Genomic DNA, 23,500 nt, shown 5'->3' on the forward strand with positions numbered 1-23,500 from the left:
AAATGATTGAAATAACCATTGTTTTCGTGGAGAAATCCAGGGTTTCTGTTCCAATCGTGGACCACTCAATTTCGCTTATTTTGCAACTTCTACACGTGACCCCCAAATTTTAACTTCAAATTCGAGATTAGGAGGCCTCAATTAGTGAGTATGCAAAATATTACACAAATCGGGGAGGAGTCCAGTATTGAAAATTCGCTCCGTATTTTGTATATTTTCCTATTTTCTATTTTGTCTATAAAAATACTGAATTTTAAATCCAGAGAAATGTAAGTGCATTTACATTTCCTTTCATATGAGCTTCGCACCAGAGTACAAATTTTTTGTTTCCTTTCTTGGAGCCTAATAAACACCATTAAATGATTACAAGATTAATATACTTTCACCAAAAGTGATTCTGATATCTACAAAATCTTTATGTACATTATTCTATAAATTCTTTATTTAAAGTGATCTAAATTGCGATTTAATTCAATCCACCTTGTAAGCCACACTCCTTTCAAAATTGAGTTAACCCCGGATTCTGTTGCTGTGCAATAATACATGGTGGCCGCTGATAGCCAGGAACACACGGGGACATCTCGGTAACCCATAAGCCACAAAGTAATGGACAGACATTCACCTGCATTTTTCTCGGTGTCATACTTTTGTGGGTTTTCAAGGTTTACTCTCGGGCTGCTCATATAGTCTTTGGGTGTTATACATTTCAAAAGTAAAATTTATATTTCTGGTAATAATTTATATAATTGTCATTATTAACAATAGCATTAACATGTTCTATAGAATCCATAGTTGTGAAAGTTTTGCGAATTGTTTTCCCTTCATGGTGCATATTGTGATTATTTTGTTCATTCCAGCTTCCAAATCATTCCACAGCAGCCACGACCAGTGATTATGAAGTCTCAGGCAGGCTACTGGCACAGCTGAATGAGCTGGAGGAAACTTTGGAGGGCTTGCACACGAATCTAGCGAACAATTATGTTCCCTCATCATACACCAGCATCCCCTCTGCTGAGGAATTGAAGAAAATGAAGTTACGCCATGCTTATTCCCTGAGACTTGCCCTTGGAAATGTTGAGTTTGACGGTATGTGACAGGATGAAGGTTTATAATTCACCTCAATTCATACCAAAGGTCTTGAAGAGAAATAACAGTTGGGCTGAAAAGTTCGTAGGCTAACATAGTAAAAAATATTTTTTTGACAAAATTCGATTTTATTATTCAATATAGTTGCCTTCGAGGGCGATACAACGATTATAGCGGTCATACAATTTTTCGATGCCATTTTTATAGTACGATTTCTCTTTAGCCTCAAAATAGGCCTCAGTTTCGGCGATTACCTCTTCATCAGTGCTAAATTTCTTTCCAGCGAGCATTCTTTTAAGGTCTGCAAACAGGAAAAAGTCACTGGGGGCCAGATCTGGAGAATATGGTGGATGGGGAAGCAATTCGTAGTCTAATTCATATAATTTTGCCATCGTTTTCATTGATTTGTGACACGGTGCATTGTCTTGATGAAACAGCACTTTTTTTCTTCTTCAAATGGGGCCATTTTTTCGTGATTTCATCCTTTAAACGCTCCAACAACACTATGTAATAATCGCTGTTGATGGTCTGGCCCTTTTTGAGGTAATCGATGAATATAATACCATGCGCATCCCAGAATACTGATGCCATAACCTTGCCAGCCGACTGTTGCGTCTTTCCACGCTTTGGATTCGGTTCATCACGTGCAGTCCACTCGGCTGACTGTCTATTGGACTCTGGAGTGTAGTTATGGAGCCATGTTTCATCCATTGTAATATATCGACGGAAAAATTCATGTTTATTACGGTTGAATATCGCTAAACATTGCTCCGAATCATCAAAACGTTGTTGCTTTTGATCGATTGTGAGCACGCGCGGCACCCATTTTGCACACAGCTTTCGCATGTTCAAATATTCATGCACAATATGTCCAACACGTTCCTTTGATATTTTTAAAGTCTCAGCTATCTCGATCAACTTCACTTTACGATCATTTAAAATTATTTTGTGGACTTTTTTGATGTTTTCGTCGGTAACAGCCTCTTTGGGGTGTCCACTGCGTGCATCGTCTTCGATGCTCATTTCGCCTCGTTTAAATTTAGCAAACCACTTCTCAACGGTTGATTTTCCTGGTGCAGAGTCCGAATAATGTTTATCAAGCCAAGCCTTGGCTTCAACAGTATTTTTTTTCGCCAAAAAGCAATGCTTTATTAACACACGAAATTCTTTTTTTTCCATTTTTTCACAATAACAAAAGCTGCTTCATTCACAATGCTATATCTCACGAACTAATTATCCGGCAGCTGTGAAATTTATACACGTATCTTTTGAAGGTTAGTACTAAGTAAAAATCACATGGATTTAATTCTAGTAACGCCATCTATGAGTCAGCCTACGAACTTTTCAGCCCAACTGTTACTATATCAACAGATGGTGCTAATGAGCTATAACCTTTAGAAGACAGTTGGTATGCCTGTCTTACCATCCCCACGTGACAACAATTACCATGTTATTTCTTCAAAACTACACACGATATTTGAGTTCTGTATTTTTTGTTCATTTGTGTACATATGACATACTCAAATCACAATACAATAACATTTATATTACATAGGATTTTCAGCAGAAAATGCAAACTCGAATGCGGGTCTCTGGCATACTGTGCCATTGCTCTACCGCTGAGCTACCGAGCTGGCCTGGGTTCGCCTGATTTTTCGCTGCCGCTGGGAGGAACCAGGCAATGTTGGCATCTACAGTGTTCCGAAGGCAGCAGATCGTGGTGTTGTGGCACTACCAGAGATGATTTCACACAAGTAAATCAGTGGCAACAAAAATCAGACGAACCCAGGTCTGCTTGGTAAATCAGTGGTAGAGTAATGGTACAGTGTGCCAGAGACTCGGGGTTCGAGGCCTACTATTATCAGCAAGCGCAGTTAGAAATTGGCAATTTTCCCCCAAGCAACATTATTAGATAGAATTTATAAGTTTATTTCAGTGTGTAATAATGAGAAAAAAATGAACTTTTTCTCAACATGCATTAGTTAGTGGTCCAGTTTTCAAAATTTTCAGAAAATTACAGTTTTCTAACATTTTGTGTGTTTTCCTTTTTTTGTCAAATTGGGGGACGGGCATTACATGTCCTCAAAGAGTGGTCTTTTGTTGTGCTTCACTGCAAATTTGGTTCATCCAGCATCCATAAGGTTCAGACTGGAAGCATTTTTCTGGAAATTGTTTTCAATTAGATGGCTACACTGCCTTTCTTATGCATTGTTATTGTCCCCCTCCCTCCAAGATGTATCAACTTATTTTCAATGCAACTTTACATGGTTGTAATAATGTACCACCGCTACATGCTACATTTTTTCTTTCACTTTGGTCTGTTGTGATGCCTACCATTTTATTTTGTAAAGTTTCAATTTCCTCTTCTTTTTTTCCTTTAACTTTTGTTATTTGGAGGTACAATGCATAAATTTCATATCCGCAAGAAGCCATGTTATTCCAGAGAAAGAAAATAAAATAAAATTCATCTCTCATTAGTTCTTGAACTACAATTTTTTTGTGCTTTGTGACAAGTTTGAAAAGTGCATGCTTCTCCAGAGAGGCTGTAGCCCACTGGTCTATCAACCCAGATGCAAGAACAACTGAGCCTCTGAGTGTAAAAAAATTAAGGGGGCTGTGAACATGCAGGGAAGATAGCAATCTGTGTGAACAAAGTGTTTGCTTTGCGATACATCACTTACACAACACTCAATGGTGGAAAAAGTTTAAATGCAACTGGTTAACCTGAATATCGTTACAATGCATATATCGCAAATGAACAAAAGAAACATTAATTATGTTGCTGTTCTTGGTGGTGGCAGAATTGTAAGACATGTGTTGGAACAACATCACTGGAGAACAGAATAATCTGTAAACACGGATGTAAAATTTCATGAAGTGAAAGTGGTCCAAGTAAGTGACTTTTATGTATAGTAAAAATTTGTGCTTTTAGAATTTCTACTGGATGTGGTTTATTTTACGTTGCTTTTCTGCCACTTTCAGCTAATTGCGATGATGAGGATAACATGATTATAAGATTAAATGGAGGCTGGAGTGTGGTGCTGATTACAACACCTCCAAAATTGTCAGTATCGAAGAATGTATGAAGCCCTACCCCATCATCCCCCTATACATCTATCTATCCCTACAGTAAATATATGATGGGCCCATACAATAAATCCTAGGAATCCTATATTCCTCATGGCATGATGCAAAAAATTGCACGGGGAACTTAACTTTACCTTTTATCTCCCTGATGGCATAGTGGTAATGATGTTGCCTTTCGTGCCGTACAGGTGGTTTCGATTCCACTTTAAACTGTAGGTCCAGTCCTGATTAGCCTCTCTGCACATAAAAGTGAACTTAAAACTTGCAAACAAACGAAATAACGAATTATTGTATTTTTGCCTTCATTTCATATCATATTTCAACCGTTAGGTTTTTTTAGAGAATATTATTTTTATTTTCTACTGAGTGAGGTTCAGCCTAGCGATGCTCTACCACCTAAAGGTTTATAGTGAGAATGGGAATAATTACATAGAAATTGCAGAAAAATAATTAACATCAATTCCTTATCCAGGCTTTTTGCATAGATATGCTAATTTGATTGAGTGATTGATTCATTTGGTTTTTTAAGTCCACTTTGTGCACACTAAGGCTAATCGGGACTGGACCTACAGTTTAAAGTGGGATCCGAACCACTATGTGCCTCCACCGGGTATCGAACCCAGGACCCCTTGATTACAAGGCTAGGATGCTACCACTGTGCCGTCGGGAAGGTCCCATATGCTAATTTCTAGACCTTCAAGACCAGTGTTTGCTGGTTATAGTATTATGTATTGTTTATATAAAACAAAATACTTGAGGGATAGAAAGAGAAAGAGGACCAAAAGCCGAAACATAAAATTTACATAAATAATTTTTAGTCATTGGAAGTGTGCATGTAAAACTTATGTAAGTCAAGGTAATGGGTAAAATTTATTTGTGATGCTGCTTGCCATAGATAGTTACATCAGAACTGCCACTGAAATTATGATTTTTTTAACCCCTTAAGTATGGATGGCATATATATGAGTGGGTGTACCCAAAAGAAACCGAACTAATTTTTTTGTGAACTTATTTATTCACAATTTAAGTACAAACCTTCAATCCCCGTCAAAGTACTCTGCACTTGCATTAAGACACTTGTCCAATCTTTGATTCCATTTTTCAAAACATTTTTTAGTCATCTTTTGTGATGCGTGACAGCGCATCCGTCGTTTTTTTCTTCACCTCAGCAACATCAGCAAAACGCTTTCCTTTCATGTCTTATTTCATTCTAGGAAACAAAAAAAAAGTCGCATGGGGCAAGGTTGGGTGAGTGGGGGGGGGTGAGGAACAGGGGCCATACCATTTTTGGTCAAGAATTGTCATACAGACAGGCCTGTGTGAGCCGGGGCATTGTCATGATGGAAAAACCAGTCACCTGACTGTCACAAATCGGGCCTCTTCCGCCACACACTGTTGCGCAATCGTTTCAAAACTTCCAAGTAGAAAGCCTGGTTAACTGTCTGACCCTGCGGAACTAACTCTGAATGGTCCGTCGTCGATCTTCGTTGATGATTTCCCAAATTTTTTCAACATTGTCATGTGTTCGGGCCATGGAAGGACAACAAGAACGAGGTTTGTCATCAATTGACATTTCACCATTTTTGAAACGGAAACACCACTCAAACACTTGAGTTTTCCCAATAGCATTGTCCTTGTACGCCGTTTTTAACATTTCAAGAGTTTCTGTTCCACTCTTTCCGAGCAAAAAGCAGAATTTCACCACCGCACGATATTCCCGAAAATCAGGCATTGCAAAAACTACGATCACACAAAATAGCTGTCACTCTAAACTCCGCCGAAACGTGTCCTGACCTGCTTCAGCAACGGCACTCAGCTTACGGACTCAGGAAGGTTCGCTCTATGCGCTCCTAGCGGCAAAACGGGGTACTACAAAAGCTCTGCCCACCACAAAATTAGTTTGGTTTCTTTTGGGTACGCCCACGTATGTCCTCCGCATTGTGCTGCTGTAGTGCAGAAGGCGTATATATATGCTTTTTTTGTTTCATAAAGCATATATATACACCATCCACACTTAAGGGGTTTTCAAATCAATTTGACAAAAAAAAGCCTACATTTTCCAGTAGCGACTTATTCAACAAATTCCTCACTTAAGGGGTTAAATACAATTCCATAATTTCAATAATTCACTTTTTATATAATTTGTTACATTAAATGTTTTTAAAGATTAATATTAATATAGTAATTATGAAATATTATGTGAGGTATATAGTTTGTTAGTTCTGTCATTTTTGTAAAATTATGTGCCTTAAGTTATTAATAGTTAGTTGTGGCCATGGATCTGAGAATACCAGTTTCTGAGTGTGTGTTGTTTTCCAGCTAATGTGAAGATCACTCCAGAATCATTCCTCACATTACTGCATGACTTAGAAAACTCCAATAAGGAAATGGAACTCTTGGCTTGGTCATTGGATGAGAAGTGTAAAACTAGCGAAGCAGAACTCAAGAAGTAAGCAGTACATTTTTTTTCTGTCACTTGTTATTCATTGCTCTTCAATCTCTACTGCTTAATTGGTTCCATTGCTTAAGTATGTGAAAACCTGTGTGACTGAAGCTTTTCCAGTTCAATTAGTTGCTTTGTTTGGAGGTAGTTGAGCCTATGATGATGCAATTGCAGTTTCTTTTATGTTCACACAACCCCTGAACTTAATATATTTCATATTTGCATAACCCCTGAAGTTAATATCTTTCATATTTGCATAACCCCTGAAGTTAATATCTTTTATACTTGCATAACCCCTGAAGTTAATATCTTTCATATTTGCATAACCCCTGAAGTTAATATCTTTCATATTTGCATAACCCCTGAAGTTAATATCTTTCATACTTGCATAACACCTGAAATTAATATATTTCATACTTGCATAACCCCTGAAGTTAATATCTTTCATATTTGGATAACCCCTGAAGTTAATATCTTTCATATTTGCATAACTCCTGAAGTTAATATCTCTCATATTTGGATAACCCCTGAAGTTAATATCTTTCATACTTGCATAACCCCTGAAGTTAATATCTTTCATACTTGCATAACCCCTCAAGATAATAACTTTCATATTTGCATAACCTCTGAAGTTAATATCTTTCATATTTGCATAACCTCTGAAGTTAATATCTTTCATACTTGCATAACCCCTGAAGTTAATATCTTTCATACTTGCATAACCCCTCAAGATAATATCTTTCATATTTGCATAACCTCTGAAGTTAATATATTTCATATTTGCATAACCTCTGAAGTAAATATCTTTCATACTTGCATAACTCCTGAAGTTAATATCTTTCATATTTGCATAACCCCTGAAGTTAATATCTTTCATACTTGCATAACTCCTGAAGTTAATATCTTTCTTATTTGCATAACCTCTGAAGATAATATCTTTCATATTTGCATAACCTCTGAAGATAATATGTTTCATATTTGCATAACCCCTGAAGTTAATATCTTTGATATTTGCATAACCACTGAAGTTGGACATCATTCATGTTCATATAAGTAGGGCTGTCCGATATTGATTTTTCAATATTGATTTAATATCAATACCGATAATATTGATATCGATTGTACTGATAATATCCATATCGACTATACCAAAAATACCAATATCTGCAATCCGTACAATACCGATATCAATACCGCGACAATACCGACACATCTGTTTCTTTCAATTTGAAGTTTCGTTCCTGCCCTCTTCTGGAGCAGACTGGGACACAAGGTTTTGTAGACCCGTGGCATAGAAATAAGCCACTCTGTGCTTCATTTTCCAGTTTTGGCACATCTAACTATGCCGTCACTCGTCACATGTTCCCAGTGCACTTTGATGATGAATATTGTATGACCACACATTCCTATCATTGAAAATGTCATGTTACACCTTATTTCACGCAAATAAGATTTTCGGCTGTGTGTTGTCGTGTGACATGTTTGATGCTCGGACTGCACACACACCACCAGCATGAGATTGTATGCATTATTGGTACCAGTTCATGCTCAATAAAATAATGACAGCGTGCAAATGGAAACTCATACTCAGTTTCTACAAAAGCCTTTGTCCATGTTGGACAAGTGTCTGAACAGTGGTGGTGATTATACGTAAGAAGTAGTTCATGGTGTAAGGATTCTACCATAATAAATTTGTGACAAATATTTGTTATCTTTTGTTTTTTTAACAATCTAAATAAGTACAGTATAATTTTTATATATCTCCTCATAATTGACAAAATTGGTTTGATTTGATTTCAGTTCACTCTATGGAGACAAATGCTCACCGGGGCTGATTAAGTTAAGGATGTACAGGGTTGGGAAATGATGCATGAAAAGAGTTTTCTACTTGACATGTATGAGGGCTGTTCAGTAAAGAATGATCATTTTTTTTTTTTACTCGTCCTCATAATTTTCATGGTCTGTCTTAAAGTAGATCCCATTTAATGCGATGCACTTGTTATATTGTTTTTGTCAGTCTTTAACACATTTTTTGCCACAATTTTTTTGCTTGTGCACCCCTTCCACTTGCAGTGTCATATTACATTCTGATTTATATAAAAACCCTGTCACCATATGAAGCGTAGAGTCGCGATTAGCCAAAATCAGAAGAAAGGTGACATAAAATAAATTAAATCAATCACCATTGAGCCTAGAATGTTAGTTATTGAAGTGAGGCTGCCATTAATGTATACAACAGGCAAACCATTGATCCTAATCTGAAAGAAGCCGCATTTAATTTCCCACTGGCAGCAGTCTCTACAAAGAACATAGTCAGCATTGTTGTTAAGAATTGTTTCTTCTTTTGTAAGATGCATTATATGTCATTGGAATGCATTGAAAAAGTTTGTTCATTTCAATTTACAAAACATGTGGTTTTTGTGATCATGGCAAGCAAAAATGGAGCAAGTCATTAGAAGGCTTCAGTTTCCTTGGTTTATTTCTCATAGAAGCCTACTAGAAGTTGATTTGTAATGTTCTCTTTATTTTCAACATCCCACACCCCTATTTTTTTTAATTCTGCATGCCCTCAGCATTCCTAGAAGATTGATTTATGCACAGCCGCTGAGTTCTATATCTGCAGACAGCATGGTCCTAATTTTTCACAACAGTTAGATCAAAGCAACAATGGGAAAACTAACCAAAACTGCACATATTTACATAGCTTGTGACGATATCCATTGCTGCCAAATATATATTGAGTTTCACTGAATACTGATAAGAGAGTACTGTGTGTCATGGAATTTGGACTCAGGCCAACAGACGAGCTTTAAAGTCATCAAATACCATGTTGGACAAGGTATCCAATATCAGATTGGATCTGACTTGCCAGCGGATAGATTTAACATATATAGAATGAAATTTTATAAGTTGCAAACAATATGTTTAATTGTAATTGATCTGAATATTTGGTGTAAAAAAAGAAGTAAAGTGCTCCCCTGTGCTTTGCACCACGCCATGAAGGCATATATTGGGGTGTGGTGTTAGGGCCCCACACTTTCTTGATCACAACCGAAGGTGGGAGGGGATGTGATCAGCACCATGCCCTGGCTGCCTTTACCCCCCCCCTACGAGTTTCCTCAGGTACCCACTTTATACAATGCTGGATGGGCGTCAGAGTTGCTTGAACAGGTGGAAAAAAATCCTGGTTCTCCCCTGCTGGGGATTGAACCTGGGTCTCTTGCACGGTAGTCACACACCCTAACGACTGAGCTACCACAATAATATTTTTAATAAATTAAAGAAAAGCAGTTTTTAGCAGGTAAAAAGGTTTAAAAAAAAAAAAAAGGTAAAGTGCTCCCCTGTGCATAGCACCATGCCATGAAGGCGTATAGGGTGTCGGGGTAACGCCCCACACTTCTTGATCTGGTCGTGAGTGGGGGTGATGTGATCAGCATCACACCCCTGACTGTGTTACCCCCAGGGTTTCCCCCAGGTACCCATGTTATTCGATGCTGAGTGAGCGCCGTGGCCGTTTCCAACGTTAGAAAAGTTCCCGGATTTGAACTGGCCAGGGATCGAACACAGGACCTTTATCATGGTAGTCAGACGCGTAAATAATTTTCTATGCCAAGATATTTGTAAAAGTAAAATATACTACGACTGTTCTATCTTGCAGCACAAATTTATTTTACTTATGTTTGTTTGTAAATGTACAAGTATAATTATTAACTATTTTTAACTTCAAATGCTACTGTTAAATAATTCTTGAAGCTTTCCTGGCGGCAAATATTGGAAAGGTTTTCTCGAGCATTCAGCCAGGTGATTTCCGGAAAGGCTTCCGAGCTTTCGAGAGCTAACGTCACTCTCATCTTCATTCCCTGAATCACCTGGCTGATTACCCGAGAAAACCTTTTCAGTTACTGTTAAAGTTGATGTTTTATAAAGTTTGTTTTCTCTTTATGATAAGTTGTATTAAGTTAATGTGTTTGGCAACATTGTTGTTGCTATGGTGAAAGAGATAACAGTCAAGAATTCGATGTAACAGTTGTGAAGTTTTGTGAGAAAAAAGTTTCTATCAAAAAGTGATTTGCTGCATTTCCATTTATGCTAATATTCAGGTAATTTAGATATGTAATCAGCCCACAGAAGTTTGGTTTCACCTTCGCGAATTGTGAAAGATATTTTTCATTTAATAACCGTACATGAATAATTAATCATTGACGGCAACAGCACAATACACACACATGTAAAATAGCTAACCCCAAATATGTTGTAGCAAATTTTCTGCTAAAAGCCTGTAGTGAAGTTACAACTACAATTGTTAAAATGTAGGGCCACTAGAAATTGTGTTGATAGTTCTGATCGCTTCATATAGTTTTTTCTTGTATGTATTCATTGCTTACATTATTTTCCTGTAGTTTACGGTTATTACAAGCATAAGAAAACATTCTTCGTTGTGACATTTCAGGAGAACACACGCTCCCTTCATCAGACATTTATTTTCATTTTGACTGTGTTCTCCTGAAACGTCACAACGAGAAACTGTTTTCTTATGCTTGTAATAACCGTAAACTACAGGAAAATAATGCTTCATATAGGGAGGGAGTTCAGGATTCAAGTGTTGATTAAGTCACTGTTTATATTCAAAGTTTCTACAAGGTGTAAATTTGAATGTTTGAAGTGGAAGGTTCCATCTTCATTCACTTTATGTACACATTATGTATACTTTCAGGTTAGACGAAACTCTTGCTTTGCTGGATGAGGAACATGAGGAAAATGGCAAGGAAGATGAAGAAGTGGTTGAGAGGAAAATGAAAGAGCTTGAGAAAATTCGAAAACTTGTAAATCAAGATTTTGCAACAGCAAAGAAAGATATGGTAAGCCTCCTGTGTTGTTTGAAAGTGACAGAGGTATTGAAAATGTGTGGTTTGTTTAAGTGAGACCTGGTATTGCACATTTATTCAGTATTGAGGCATGTACTCAGTTTGTATCGCTACTATTTAATATACAGGGTGGCTCAATAAGTCACTTAACACCCTCAGTACAAGGCCACTGTGGCATGGAATGTGAAAATGGCGATGACCAATCATTGCCTGGCCAAGGGGGGAACCACATTGACGCCACCCACACGGTCGGCGGCCATCTTGATGTCCGCCATCTTGAATTCAACTTCAGAATTTTAAATGGGAAGGGGGTCGTGCGACATATCAAAATGGGCTAGAATTTCACGAGAAATGCAATGGTGAAGGTTTTTTCGATGTATCTTTAACCAGTAAAAAGTTATGACTGAATTCTTGTACCAATTTGCTCCTTTTCGAGGTGTTAGAAATATGCCTTAAAATTTGTTTAGCGCATCGGTAATGCATCGAGATCAAAGTGACGTCTAGGGAGAGAAGTTCGCATGCCATTGCACACGATTTTAATCGGATACATCCATGAAGAGCTGCGCATTATAAATGGTTGTCGCGAACAATTTACAGTGTGACGCTTCCATTGAATTAAAAGTCCTTCACAGTGACAAGGCTAATGTTTATGTTCATAAGGAAGTTTATAAACAGAATATTCGATGCTTTTTATCTGATAACCCATTTTTTCGACAGATCGAAGCTGAATGGTTAGTGCGGGTAAGTTAATGGTGTGGCGTGCTGTGTGGAACACCATTGGTTAGTCAATTTTCCATCAACGGAACCTTAAATGCTTAGGGCTACTTGGATTTGTTAAATAAACAGTTTTTTCATCCTTGCTTATGGAAGAAGGTACTTTTTACAGAGTTTTTTTTAATAGGGAAGAACACCAGAACACTTATGGGAACGTTATGAACCAGTTTTTGTCCAAAGTTAGTTATCAGATGACAAGGGTCGCATATTCTGTTTATGAACTTCCTTATGAACATAAACATTAGCCTTGTCACTGTGAAGGACGTTTAATTCAATGGAAGCGTCACACTGTAAATTGTTCGCTACAACCATTTATAATGCGCAGCTCTTCGTGGATGTATCTGATTAAAATCGTGTGCAATGGCATGCGAACTTCTCTCCATAGACGTCACTTTGATCTCGATGCATTACCGAAGCGCTAAACAAATTTTAAGACATTTTCCTAACACCTCGAAAAGGAGCAAATTGGTACAAGAATTCAGTCATAACTTTTTACTGGTTAAAGATACATCGAAAAAACCTTCACCATTGGATTTCTCGTGAAATTCTAGCCCATTTGGATATGTCGCACGACCCCCTTCCCATTTAAAATTCTGAAGTTGAATTCAAGATGGCGGACATCAAGATGGCCGCCGACCGTGTGGGTGGCGTCAATGTGGTTCCCCCTTGGCCAGGCAATGATTGGTCATCGCCATTTTCACATTCCATGCCACAGTGGCCTTGTACTGAGGGTGTTAAGTGACTTATTGAGCCACCCTGTATACCATCCTTCCATGTTTTATTCAATATCAGAATAGAACCCGTCTCAGCGGAACTGTATTCTGTGTGCATGTTTGGGTCTATATATGCTCAAAAGGTGGTGTGTGTACCAGAGAATTGAGGACTAAAAGTGGAAAACATTGTAAGTGCCAAAAGCGAAAGTGTTGGGAAATTGCATTGTTCTGCACATCAGCCCGTAAGAATGTGCACACTAGTGACCTCTTTACACGCCCTTTGAACTACTTAGAGGGCTACCAGCCACTTTTCACGTTTACTACATTATAAAGCATAGCACATTTCACAGTTTAACGTAGAAAACGGTGTTTGAATTATTGTGGCACTTACAGCGTTTACCAATTTTAGTCTTCAATTTACTTGTTTTGCAAAAGTCAGGGGAATTTACTATTTTCTGGCCATATCAACATTTTTGTGCTAAGAGAACTCTTAGAATAGGTAATGTTTTCCTCTTAAATGCTCAGGCTCTTTTCTATAGTATTAGCCTCAACATCCTGGGTGTTTTCAGTGTGAAATTTGAAATTCTGTACTGCTTTAAATAAAATTTAACATTGTGGAAAACTATGAATGGTAGTGTTATAAATCATACCTTCTTTTGTTCAGTGGGATCAGGCTATAAGTACATCCTCACAAAAAAAAGGGGGGGAAACACTTTTTCAAGGAATTCGAAGTTTGTCTGTCATTTATTTGAAGCTGGGTGAACCCCAGAGCTGTTCCATGCTTGAAATATTTCCACTTGAAACTTATCTACCCCACGAATCGAACCAAGGTCTTCCACGTGGCAGGTAAATGCCCTGCTGACTGGACCATTGCAGCTTTTATATAACAGTGAGAAATTAAATGTTCTACAAAGGACATTTCACATTTAATTTTGACAAACTATATTTCAGTTGATTGTACTGATTATTGCTGGTAGTTAGAGTAGATACTTTTTTCTTAAATGCTCTAGTTGAAAAGGATTGTGCTTCATGTAGAAATCAACTACAATTAGTGATTAATGACATATACCACTTGTTAACAGTTTGTTTTTTTCAGATTGTTTGGTGCATAGTTTTCTGAAGTAATGTAGGCCTAGTACTAAAATTTACTATAATTATGTATTATTTGCACTATAATTACTATATTTCAGAGGAAAAAAATTTGTTTATCATTGGTTGATAAGTGGCAAAAGTCAATTCTTATTTTTTCCCTCTCTAGGCAACAGCCAATTACTATTCAGTTTCCCTTCTCATTGATTGAAAGATGAAGGTATTAAAGAACAAAATTATACTTGTTCTGCCTGTGGTTTTTAAAACATCTTCAGTAATATTTTTGATGGAAGCTTCTTCATCTTAATGTACATCATCTCTTAACCTTTTGATGCCCAAGCCCTTTTTCAATAGTAAGCCTCGATTGCCCAAGCCGATTTTGAGCAAAATGCAGAGTTTCAATTAAATGAGTGTAGTTCGGAATCTAATTGCCCTAGAGAGATGAGCGATATACCGTTGTACGCGGAATGAACCAGAGATTCAGACTATATGAAATTTTTGCAATTTCGGCGTATATGTGGCGGGGGGGGGGAGGGGGCTCTCTCAAAATTCCAAAATTTCAGGTTTACTTTTGGGTATCTCGATCGAGATGCTTGGGCACCTAAAGGTTAATGTACAAGCATAGAAAGTAGTCACATTTGTATTTGTTTGTTGTAAACGAAGAGAAAGAAAAAACGTGGGTGAAATTACAGCCAGTTTATGAAAAATATATTGTATTACTTTTCTTACTATCGATGCATTGTTATTCATACATTTTGCTTTTCCAAATCAGCTCAACAGGGCTTGGTAAAAATAAATCATTTTAGAAAACTGCGGGTTGGTTTGATGATTGTGGGGAGAAGGGAGGTCATCTATTACTTCACGGACCCTTTATGACAATGAAAGCGTTCTAGAATGTTGGCATAATCCCATAACTATGTGAGAGAATAAAGGATGCCACTGGAATGTGAAATAACTATACTGATTTACTACAGTTTACTGTTCTAAATTTGATTATATGTAGGATTCTAAGTATGAGTGTACAACGAGAGTTACACACCTGTTTATGTACATCAATTGTAACCGAACACGTTAGGTGGTTGACTTTGTCTTGCCACTTAAGTTCCTGGATTGAGTCCAGCCAAATCATGTGTGTTCTTTGTGAGTGAGCCTTCATCAATTTAATCTAATCATCATCGCAATTAGCCAAATGTGGCAAAAAAAGCAACGTAAAATAATGTAAGGTAAAGTACCGTGCATACAGTACTGTGCCGTGAAGGCACATTATGGAGAAATGGGGGTAGGACCCCACACATTCTCCATCTTGGCCATTTTGGAGGTGATGTGATCAGCACCATGCTCTGGCTGCCTTTAGTCCCCAAGGGTTGTCCACAGGTACCCATTGATCTGAGACTGGGTGACCTCCAGAGCTGCTTTATGCAGGGGAAAAGGCTGGGTAAATTCTTACCTTAGACCACCCACCCTGGGAATCGAACCTGGGTCTCCCACATTGCAGTCAGATGCTGTGCCAACTAGACCACTTTGGCTCTAATGTAAAATATAAATGCAAATACAATGCACATTAATTGCCACAGTGACCTTGTCTGGAAAAGCCAGACACCCTAACTAGGTAAATCAGGTTAAACAGAAATAAACAAATCTTTAATACTGCTGCATTTTCCACTTCATACTCTAATAGTAAAAGAGAGCAGCACTTTTCCGTCCTTCTGTTTGCTGTGATGTGTAGCAAACATACCCCATAAGAACCAACCACTTTGCCTGCCTCCTCCGTAAATCAATAGTGTGACAGCGCAGCTGGGTGCTGAAGATACAGAGCCACTGAATTGTGATCCATTTGTTGTTCAGGGTCCCATTGTTCAACACATCCCAATCAGTAGGTAAATATTTATTGATAATGCACCACAGTTTTCATATGAGGCTCAACAGTTTTTTTTTCTCAGTCACATCATGTAATTTTTTCTTGTATGTACACATTGCTTGCATTGTAGAATTATTTCTCTTGTAGTCTACGGTTGTAACAAGCATAAAAGTACAGTTTTTTTGTTGTATCATTTCAGGAGAAAACACACTCCCTTCATCAGATATTTATGTTTAGCTTGATTAAGGATACAGTTATAACAATGGTTACTCTTTAAAAATGAGCCAGTTATACAATTGATCTTGACAGTGTTACATTGTTGGAATGTAGCAACTTAATTGTGAAACAAGCAGTCTGTTTTATTATTTAAGATCATTTTTTTTATCACATTTTTTAAAAATTATAAATCCCAAATATCATCAGGCAATTCAAAATCATCATCCCTTTTATAGAGTTTTCAGTTACATTGAATTTTAAATACGGTGTCCTATTCCACTTGTGAAAAAGAAAACTTCAAAGCGGGTGTATGTTACCATTTTCATTATTTAATTTATTCCAGCGTTCTTTCGCTATGAACAAAGCTTCCCAGACATTCAGATCTATGTTTCCCATCACTCTTTTCAAGACCCTTCTCTTTTTAATCATATGCTTCTCCTCAATGACAAAACCATTCGTACATTTAAATTTATAATGTCCAAATCGTGTTCGAGCCATCTTATTGCCATTTTCCTTGATATTTGTCCTACATAATCCTTTGGACATGAACAACTTATATTATATATTCATGTGGTTTCCACATCTGGTACAGATTTTCTCATTTTGTATTCATAATGTGCATTCCAAACTCATTGGTGTTCTAAAAAACAATTTTGAAATTAAATCTTCCAAAAAAAAAATTCATTTTCATGTGAGAATCCCTTGTAGAAAGGAATACAAATCAATTTATTTCGAACATCTATTATCTTAGCATTTTTTTTTCAGAAATCTCTCTTTGTTTTCATTGTTTGATCCTTTGTTATTTTTACTTTAATGGTTTATTCATTATTGTGGTTGAATATCTGTTTATCTGAGCTTGTTTTTGTAGTAGATTATTTTCGGTTTCTAAGTCATCTCTATAAATTGTGCCAAATATTTTATTTTTGTTGAGGATGTTTGATGAAGAATGAATAACATTAGAACTAGCAGTCAGTTTCCTCTAGATTCTGATTTTAAATGTATTTTTTTAATATTTTGAAATTAAAAATTGTAATTTTGCCATTTTCTTTTTTTATTGTTACTTTTATTGAAGGTGTGATGTTATTTCATTTTTTACAAATGTAAGGAAGTCTTCTTCTTCATAAATAACGAAAAAGTTGTCTACCTAGCTAGGTGAAATTAAAATTTGAATTTCATTGTCTTTTCCAGTTTAAATTTCAAACTATTACATAACTACTTCTTTGTAGCTGATCAGTGGTGATTTATTCATTCTAAGGTTTGGACTTTTAACAACTGTGTTATTTTTAAAGATTACTTACGTTTCGGTATGCCTCTGTCTTCAGGGTAGTGTGTGATCTATTAAATCTACTAACCTGGACACATGAGGTGTTTAAGTGGAGCCTGGGCCACTCATAACTCTCCCTGGCAACTTCATGTACAAGAGGTCCTTGTAACCGACAGACGAGGTGGAGCCTTGGCCACCGAGATTAATCCTTCAAGGCAACAATTTATTCTCTATATAGACACCATCCCCAAACACATCATGTGTCCAGGGATTGCAATATGATTTAGTAGATCATACACTACCCTGAAGATGAAGGCAGAATCAGCCTCTGAAACGTTGGTAATTTTTAAAAATAACACAGTGGTTAAAAGTCCAAAACTTAGAATGAGTATTACATAACTAATTTGCAAGCCATTCCCTATGTCTAATGAACTTCATATGAAAAATCACAAAGATGTGTGTTTTGTTTTCTGTCAAAATTCTTAACATTTCAGTTTCTTTTTAATCTTGATACTTCAATGTAATGCTGCAGTGTTTCTCTAACTTTGTCAATTGTTTCAAAAAGTGTTCACTTTTGCAAATTGACTTTTCTTTTACAGAATTGTGTGCTGGAAGATATATATCCAGAGGACAATGTTGAAGGATTTACAGCACTAATAAGGGTAGGCTAATTTTTCTGATCGTTTTCTTACATTTCATTAGCAAGTTCAATTCTACGTAGTAACATGGAGTAAATACTTAGAGCGAACCTTGAGAAGAGTACGAATCAGTGTTCATTTTGCAGCATGTTCTTAACCTTCATATAAAAAAAAAAGGTAAAGTGTTCCCCTGTGCTTAGCACCACGCCATGAAGGCGTATAGGGGGTGTGGGGGTAACGCCCCACACTTTCTTGATCCGGTCGGGAGTGGGGGTGATGTGATCAGCACTACGCCCCTGACCGCCTTTACCCCCCAGGGTTTCCCCCGGGTACCCATGTTATTCGACGCTGGATGGGCACCGGGGCCGCTTCCAACGTTAGAAAAGTTCCCGGATTTGAACCGGCCGGGGATCGAACCCGGGACCTTTAGCATGGTAGTCAGACGCGTTACCGACTGAGCCACCTTCTTAACCTTCATATGAAAAGCCTAATGTGAGTCTATATATAATTTATATATATGTTGTATTGTTGGATGATGCATGGTCAGCACATCAAAATCATTGTTATCTGCCTTTCTAGACTGGTGGTTAGTCTGTACCTGTGGTGAAGTGGTTAGCACATCATGCTACGATGCCAGGGGTCCTAAGTTCCAATCCTGGCCTTGGCATGGATGTTTGTGAGTGTCCATTCATCAATTTCATTACATCATAACTCATCTCCATCTTCGCAAATTAGCCAAAAGTGGCACAAAATGCAAAGTAAAATAAAGCAAATCGATCAGTCAATCAATAGTCTGGTGGTTACTACTTGTTCTTTTCAAGTTACTCAGTAAGGCAAGCCGCACACTAGATCCAACACGACATGTCGCAACAAGTCATTTTTGTTGCAAACCATCTCGGGGGAAGGTTTAACATTAGTCTCTTATGGGTAGCTGCACACAGGACGAAACATTTGACTTGAGTCAGTTTGCGACAAAATAATGAAGGCCCGTTAAATTTGGTCTTGCATGTAGCAGCTTGCGACAAAACTATTCACACATGCGCCAATCCATTCACTTCAGGCACAGACTGGAAACTGGTAACTTGAAGCCAGCAATTAATTAAAAAAGATTTGCTAGAAATATATTCAGTTCACAACATGATACATCAATTCTACGTACACATTGGTTTTCTGATGTAAACTGTCATAATGCATCTTCACCCACTTCCAAAATTATAAAAGACAGACCTAGACCAATTGCGTATATGAACGAAATCTGCTATCAGATTTTAGCTAACAAGCAAAATGACTCGTGTCATGTTGCATCGCATCGTGTTGAATCCTGTGTGCGGCTGGCCTAATTCTCTGCATCCTGTTTGGTCTCCTACCAGAGGTCGAACCAGGTCCCTTTACACCGAAGTCAAGAGTGCTAACAATTGAGTTATGTACAGGGCGATATTCATATGTGAACATACTCAAAAATGGCTCTAGGGCCTCCCCGATGGTGCAGTGGTAGCGTCGTCGCCTTGTAAGCAAGGGGCCCTGGGTTCAATACCCGGTGGAGGCACAAGTGGTTCGAATCCCACTTTAAACTGTAGGTCCAGTCCCGATTAGCCTTTCTGTGCATAAAGTGGACTTAAAAAAAACAAATCAATCAAAAATGGCTCTGACTACATTTGGTGATCCTCTTACCACGTCGGGGTCCTATGCTTAAAATTTGCTAATTCATTCCTATAAATTTCTGACGAAAGAGACATAGAATCCAATCAGCCAGCCTCGCATTCCTCTGAATGAAGGAGGGACTAGGTATCCGATAAACACCGGTAGGCACACCCATATTGCTCATTTTAATTTTCTTCAAAGAAGCCATGCTACCATGCTAATGGCAATCCAGTTGCCAACTCTTGAAGCACCAGCATCTTTTTATTGAAATGAACAAATTTCTGTATGCATTTTCATCATATTTCTTCTGTATTTAGTCTCAGTGCTTCAGATATCCTAGCTAGCCCAGAAAATATACACCCTTGATATACGTACTCACACACTCAAAGTACTAGTTGCAAGAATGCTTATACATATTTCTTCTCCTTGTATTATTGTTTATTTCAATTCTAAATGTTTGTCTTTTATTTCTTGTATTGTATATTCCCCATATATGTAAATATAAAGTTTAGTTTGATAGTATAGTATAACACTGTGGGGCAAAACTAATCTCTGTAAAGTGGAACTCCAATTTTACATTTTCTTGCATTATAGGTACATTTATTTTTTTCATTTTTATTGGCTCAAGAGAGCAAAATGTTTTAAAATTATCCCCACATTTTTAAGATTTTTCCAGTTTCCCCCGAAAATCATAAAACCACTGTGGTTAAAAAATTAGTAAAAAAGACCTGTTAAGCATATCGGTTTACCTCGTTTAATATTTGCAATTTTTTAATTTATTAGGAAATATCAGTTATCCTTCAGTTAACTTCATATTGGTTCATCTTAAATATAGGGTGTTTTGAATAGGATGCTGAATTTGAATTTAATGCTATTGTTTTGTTTCGAGATTGGCAGACCTGTTCTTACCAATGTTGGCATCTGTTGTCATGCCGATTAATGTAGCTTCAATTGTTTTCACTTGTTCGTTCTGGTTTCCTTCCGAAAATCCTCGAATAATCCAGGACCGTGAAATCCATCCATTTGCTGAGAACGACTGTGTGGTGTGGGTTTTGGCAGGTGGAGTGTGATCTTACACCCTGCGATTTCTTCTTATGGGGGTTTGTGAAATCACAGGTGTACGCCAACAAACCACAAATCCTTTTGGAACTGAAGGCGTAAATCATACGGGTGATTGGAGGCATCGGGACAGACATCTGCGAGAGGTTTATCAATAATTTTGTGGAGCTTATAAATGCATGCAGACTCGGTAGGGCAAATGTAAGTTTTTAGAACGTTTCTCTTCTCTTGAGGAAGATAATAAGTGGTTATCAAAGATTTGAGGAACACTTTTAGGAACAAGTCTGTTCATTGAATATTCATTGTTTATTTGTTTACAAACACAGCCAAATTTTAAATGTTGTATAATTTTGTTAATTTTCTAGGATTGCAAGAAACAAAGCTAATTATCACTTTTAATGGCAGACAGAATTATTAATTATTTGGGAGAGTATGCTATTCTCATCCACATGGACTTGCCCTCTGATTCATTATACAGCATGTTTATAAATGAATGGTGCGGTTTCAAAGATTAATAATAATTTTATTTATTACCTTACACGGGTAAAACTTACACCGTAAGCAGCGGCAACTGTCCAAGTTTCTCATGCGCTACCTGCAGTTTGCTTCTCATGCTTACTGCGGGGCCGCGGCGCCAGTTTCCGAGATGGCGTTACAACAGGAAAAGGCTTTCTGTGTGCTCCATTTTGAGGTGTCCAGATCTGTGTTTACAGTGCAGCCTGAGTTTCGTGCACGGTTTAGGAAAAACCCACCACACAAGAATAACATAAGTAGGTGGTGCCGACAGTTCGTGGAAACTGGATGCTTGTGTAAAGGCAAGAGCTCTGGTCGACCTCTCGTGTCTGATAAAAACGTTGAAAGAGTGCGCGAGACATTTCAGCGAAGTCCCATAAAGTCACTTTGTAGAGCAAGCAGGGAATTGGACATGTCAAAGAATACGGTGTGGAAGGTGTTGCGTAAGACAACACCATTTGTTTTAAACCGTACAAGGTGCGATTAGTGCAGGCCCTTACACCAGCAGGCAAAGTGAAAAGGCATGACTTTTGTGAAGAGATGCAGTTGAAAATGGAGGAAGATGGTTTTGTAGAAAGACTCATCTTCCGCGATGAAGCCACTTTCAATGTAAGTGGCAAGGTGAACAATCACAATATCCGTATCTGGGAAACCGAGCAACCACATACACAGATAGAGCAGAGCACCAGCATCACTCTCCAAAAGTGAACGTTTTCTGTGCGGTGTCCCGCGAGAAAGTACACGGCCCATTTTTCTTCCAACAAGAATCTGTGACAAGTGACTCATTTCTAAACATGTTGGAAAACTGGTTATTACCCAAACTGAACACCAATTATGATGATTACATTCTGCAACCTTACGGTGCTCCTCCCCCCCCCCCTATTTCACAGGAATGTACGAGAGCTTCTTAATCGTTTTCTTCACCAGCGCTGGATTGGACATGCTGCAAAAGAAGACAACCTACGTCTCCCCTGGCCACCCCATTCACCGGATTTAACACCATGCGATTTCTTTATTTGGGGGTTTGTTAAAGACAGAGTTTTGTACCGCTATTGCCCGTGTCCCTCGAGGAACTTCGTGATCAGATACCGCATGCACTGCAGACCATTACAGCAGACATGCTACATCAAGTATGGAAAGAAATTGATTACCGGGTCAATCCATATGAAATCATACCAGCTGGTTGCTTGACCATTTTTAAAAAAGTTTATTTTTTGAGTGGTGTGAGCCTCATATATTGACAGTTCAGAACCACTCTTATTTTATTTTTACTATCACCGATTTGAAGATGGCGGGCATTTTTTTTATCATGGCGCGCGTCATTTTCTCCGTTCGTAAGCATCAGCGGCAACTTTTTTTTCTCAGCTCTGGTAAGTCCTACGACAATGAGACAAAATCTGTGATGTTAAGCACATTATAGGCTACAATTATATTTCTGTGTAATTTTCTAAATATTATTCGTTCATAATAAATTTTAAGGTTAAAATTGTGTATTTTAATCGCTCAAAATGACATTTTCGGACATTTTTTTGAGGGGGAAGGCAGTTTACTTGACACTTGAATTTTTTTGCGCAAGTACCTGTGTACCAATAGAGTACGTCAAAATTATTTGAAGCTTGAGACTTTAATATTTGTTTTTCTACAGGGTCATAAACATGTACTTTTTGTTAAAAAAGTCCAAGTTCAGGGTTAAATATCTCTGGTGGGCAGTTGTTTAAAAATCTGAAATTTGTACACAATACAGTACTTCAGGATAAGTAACTTCAGTAAAAATTTTGAGTTTTGAGATTTAATTGGTTTAGGAGATACAAAACTCGTGAAAAATTCAACATTTTGCATTAAATATGGCAGTCTAATTTCATTTCTTATTACATTTTGTGTTGAAATTCTGCAAACTGTAATTTGGAATGTCAATGAACAACATTACAATCCTGAAATGGATCTGCAATAAAGTATATATACGAGGGCGTGCTGAAAAGTAACGCTTCCTATGTTTTTATTTTCTTTGTTACCTTGTAAACGCATTTTGGATTTTGAGCAACCATACATTGCACTTATAAGACTTTCCCGCTTCTCAATTGAAGGTTTCAAACTTCTATCGCCAGGGGGTGCTGAACTATTGCGAGGAAAATGGCAGCATGTAACCATGCAATGTCGGTGAAGTACCTGAAGTAGCGTGCAGTGATAAGAGTTTCTAAACGCAGAAAATGTGCTAGAAATTGACATTCATCTGAGACTGAAGGCACTTTATGGG

General features: G+C 37.6%; 1 protein-coding gene across 1 annotated transcript in view; it reads left to right on the forward strand.

The window, feature by feature from the left end:
• LOC145998620 (uncharacterized) overlaps positions 1–23,500 on the forward strand; it is a 37,350-nt gene that overhangs the window by 11,960 nt on the left and 1,890 nt on the right. The window contains exons 2-5 of the mRNA XM_083135076.1: positions 858–1,086; positions 6,493–6,622; positions 11,331–11,475; positions 17,995–18,057. Of these exons, the coding sequence (XP_082991202.1) occupies positions 858–1,086; positions 6,493–6,622; positions 11,331–11,475; positions 17,995–18,057 (567 nt within the window). The remainder of the gene's footprint in view (positions 1–857; positions 1,087–6,492; positions 6,623–11,330; positions 11,476–17,994; positions 18,058–23,500) is intronic.

Source organism: Lepisma saccharinum, chromosome 14 (assembly GCF_977018435.1).
Source record: "Lepisma saccharinum chromosome 14, izLepSacc3.1, whole genome shotgun sequence".
Lineage (NCBI taxonomy): Eukaryota > Metazoa > Arthropoda > Insecta > Zygentoma > Lepismatidae > Lepisma > Lepisma saccharinum.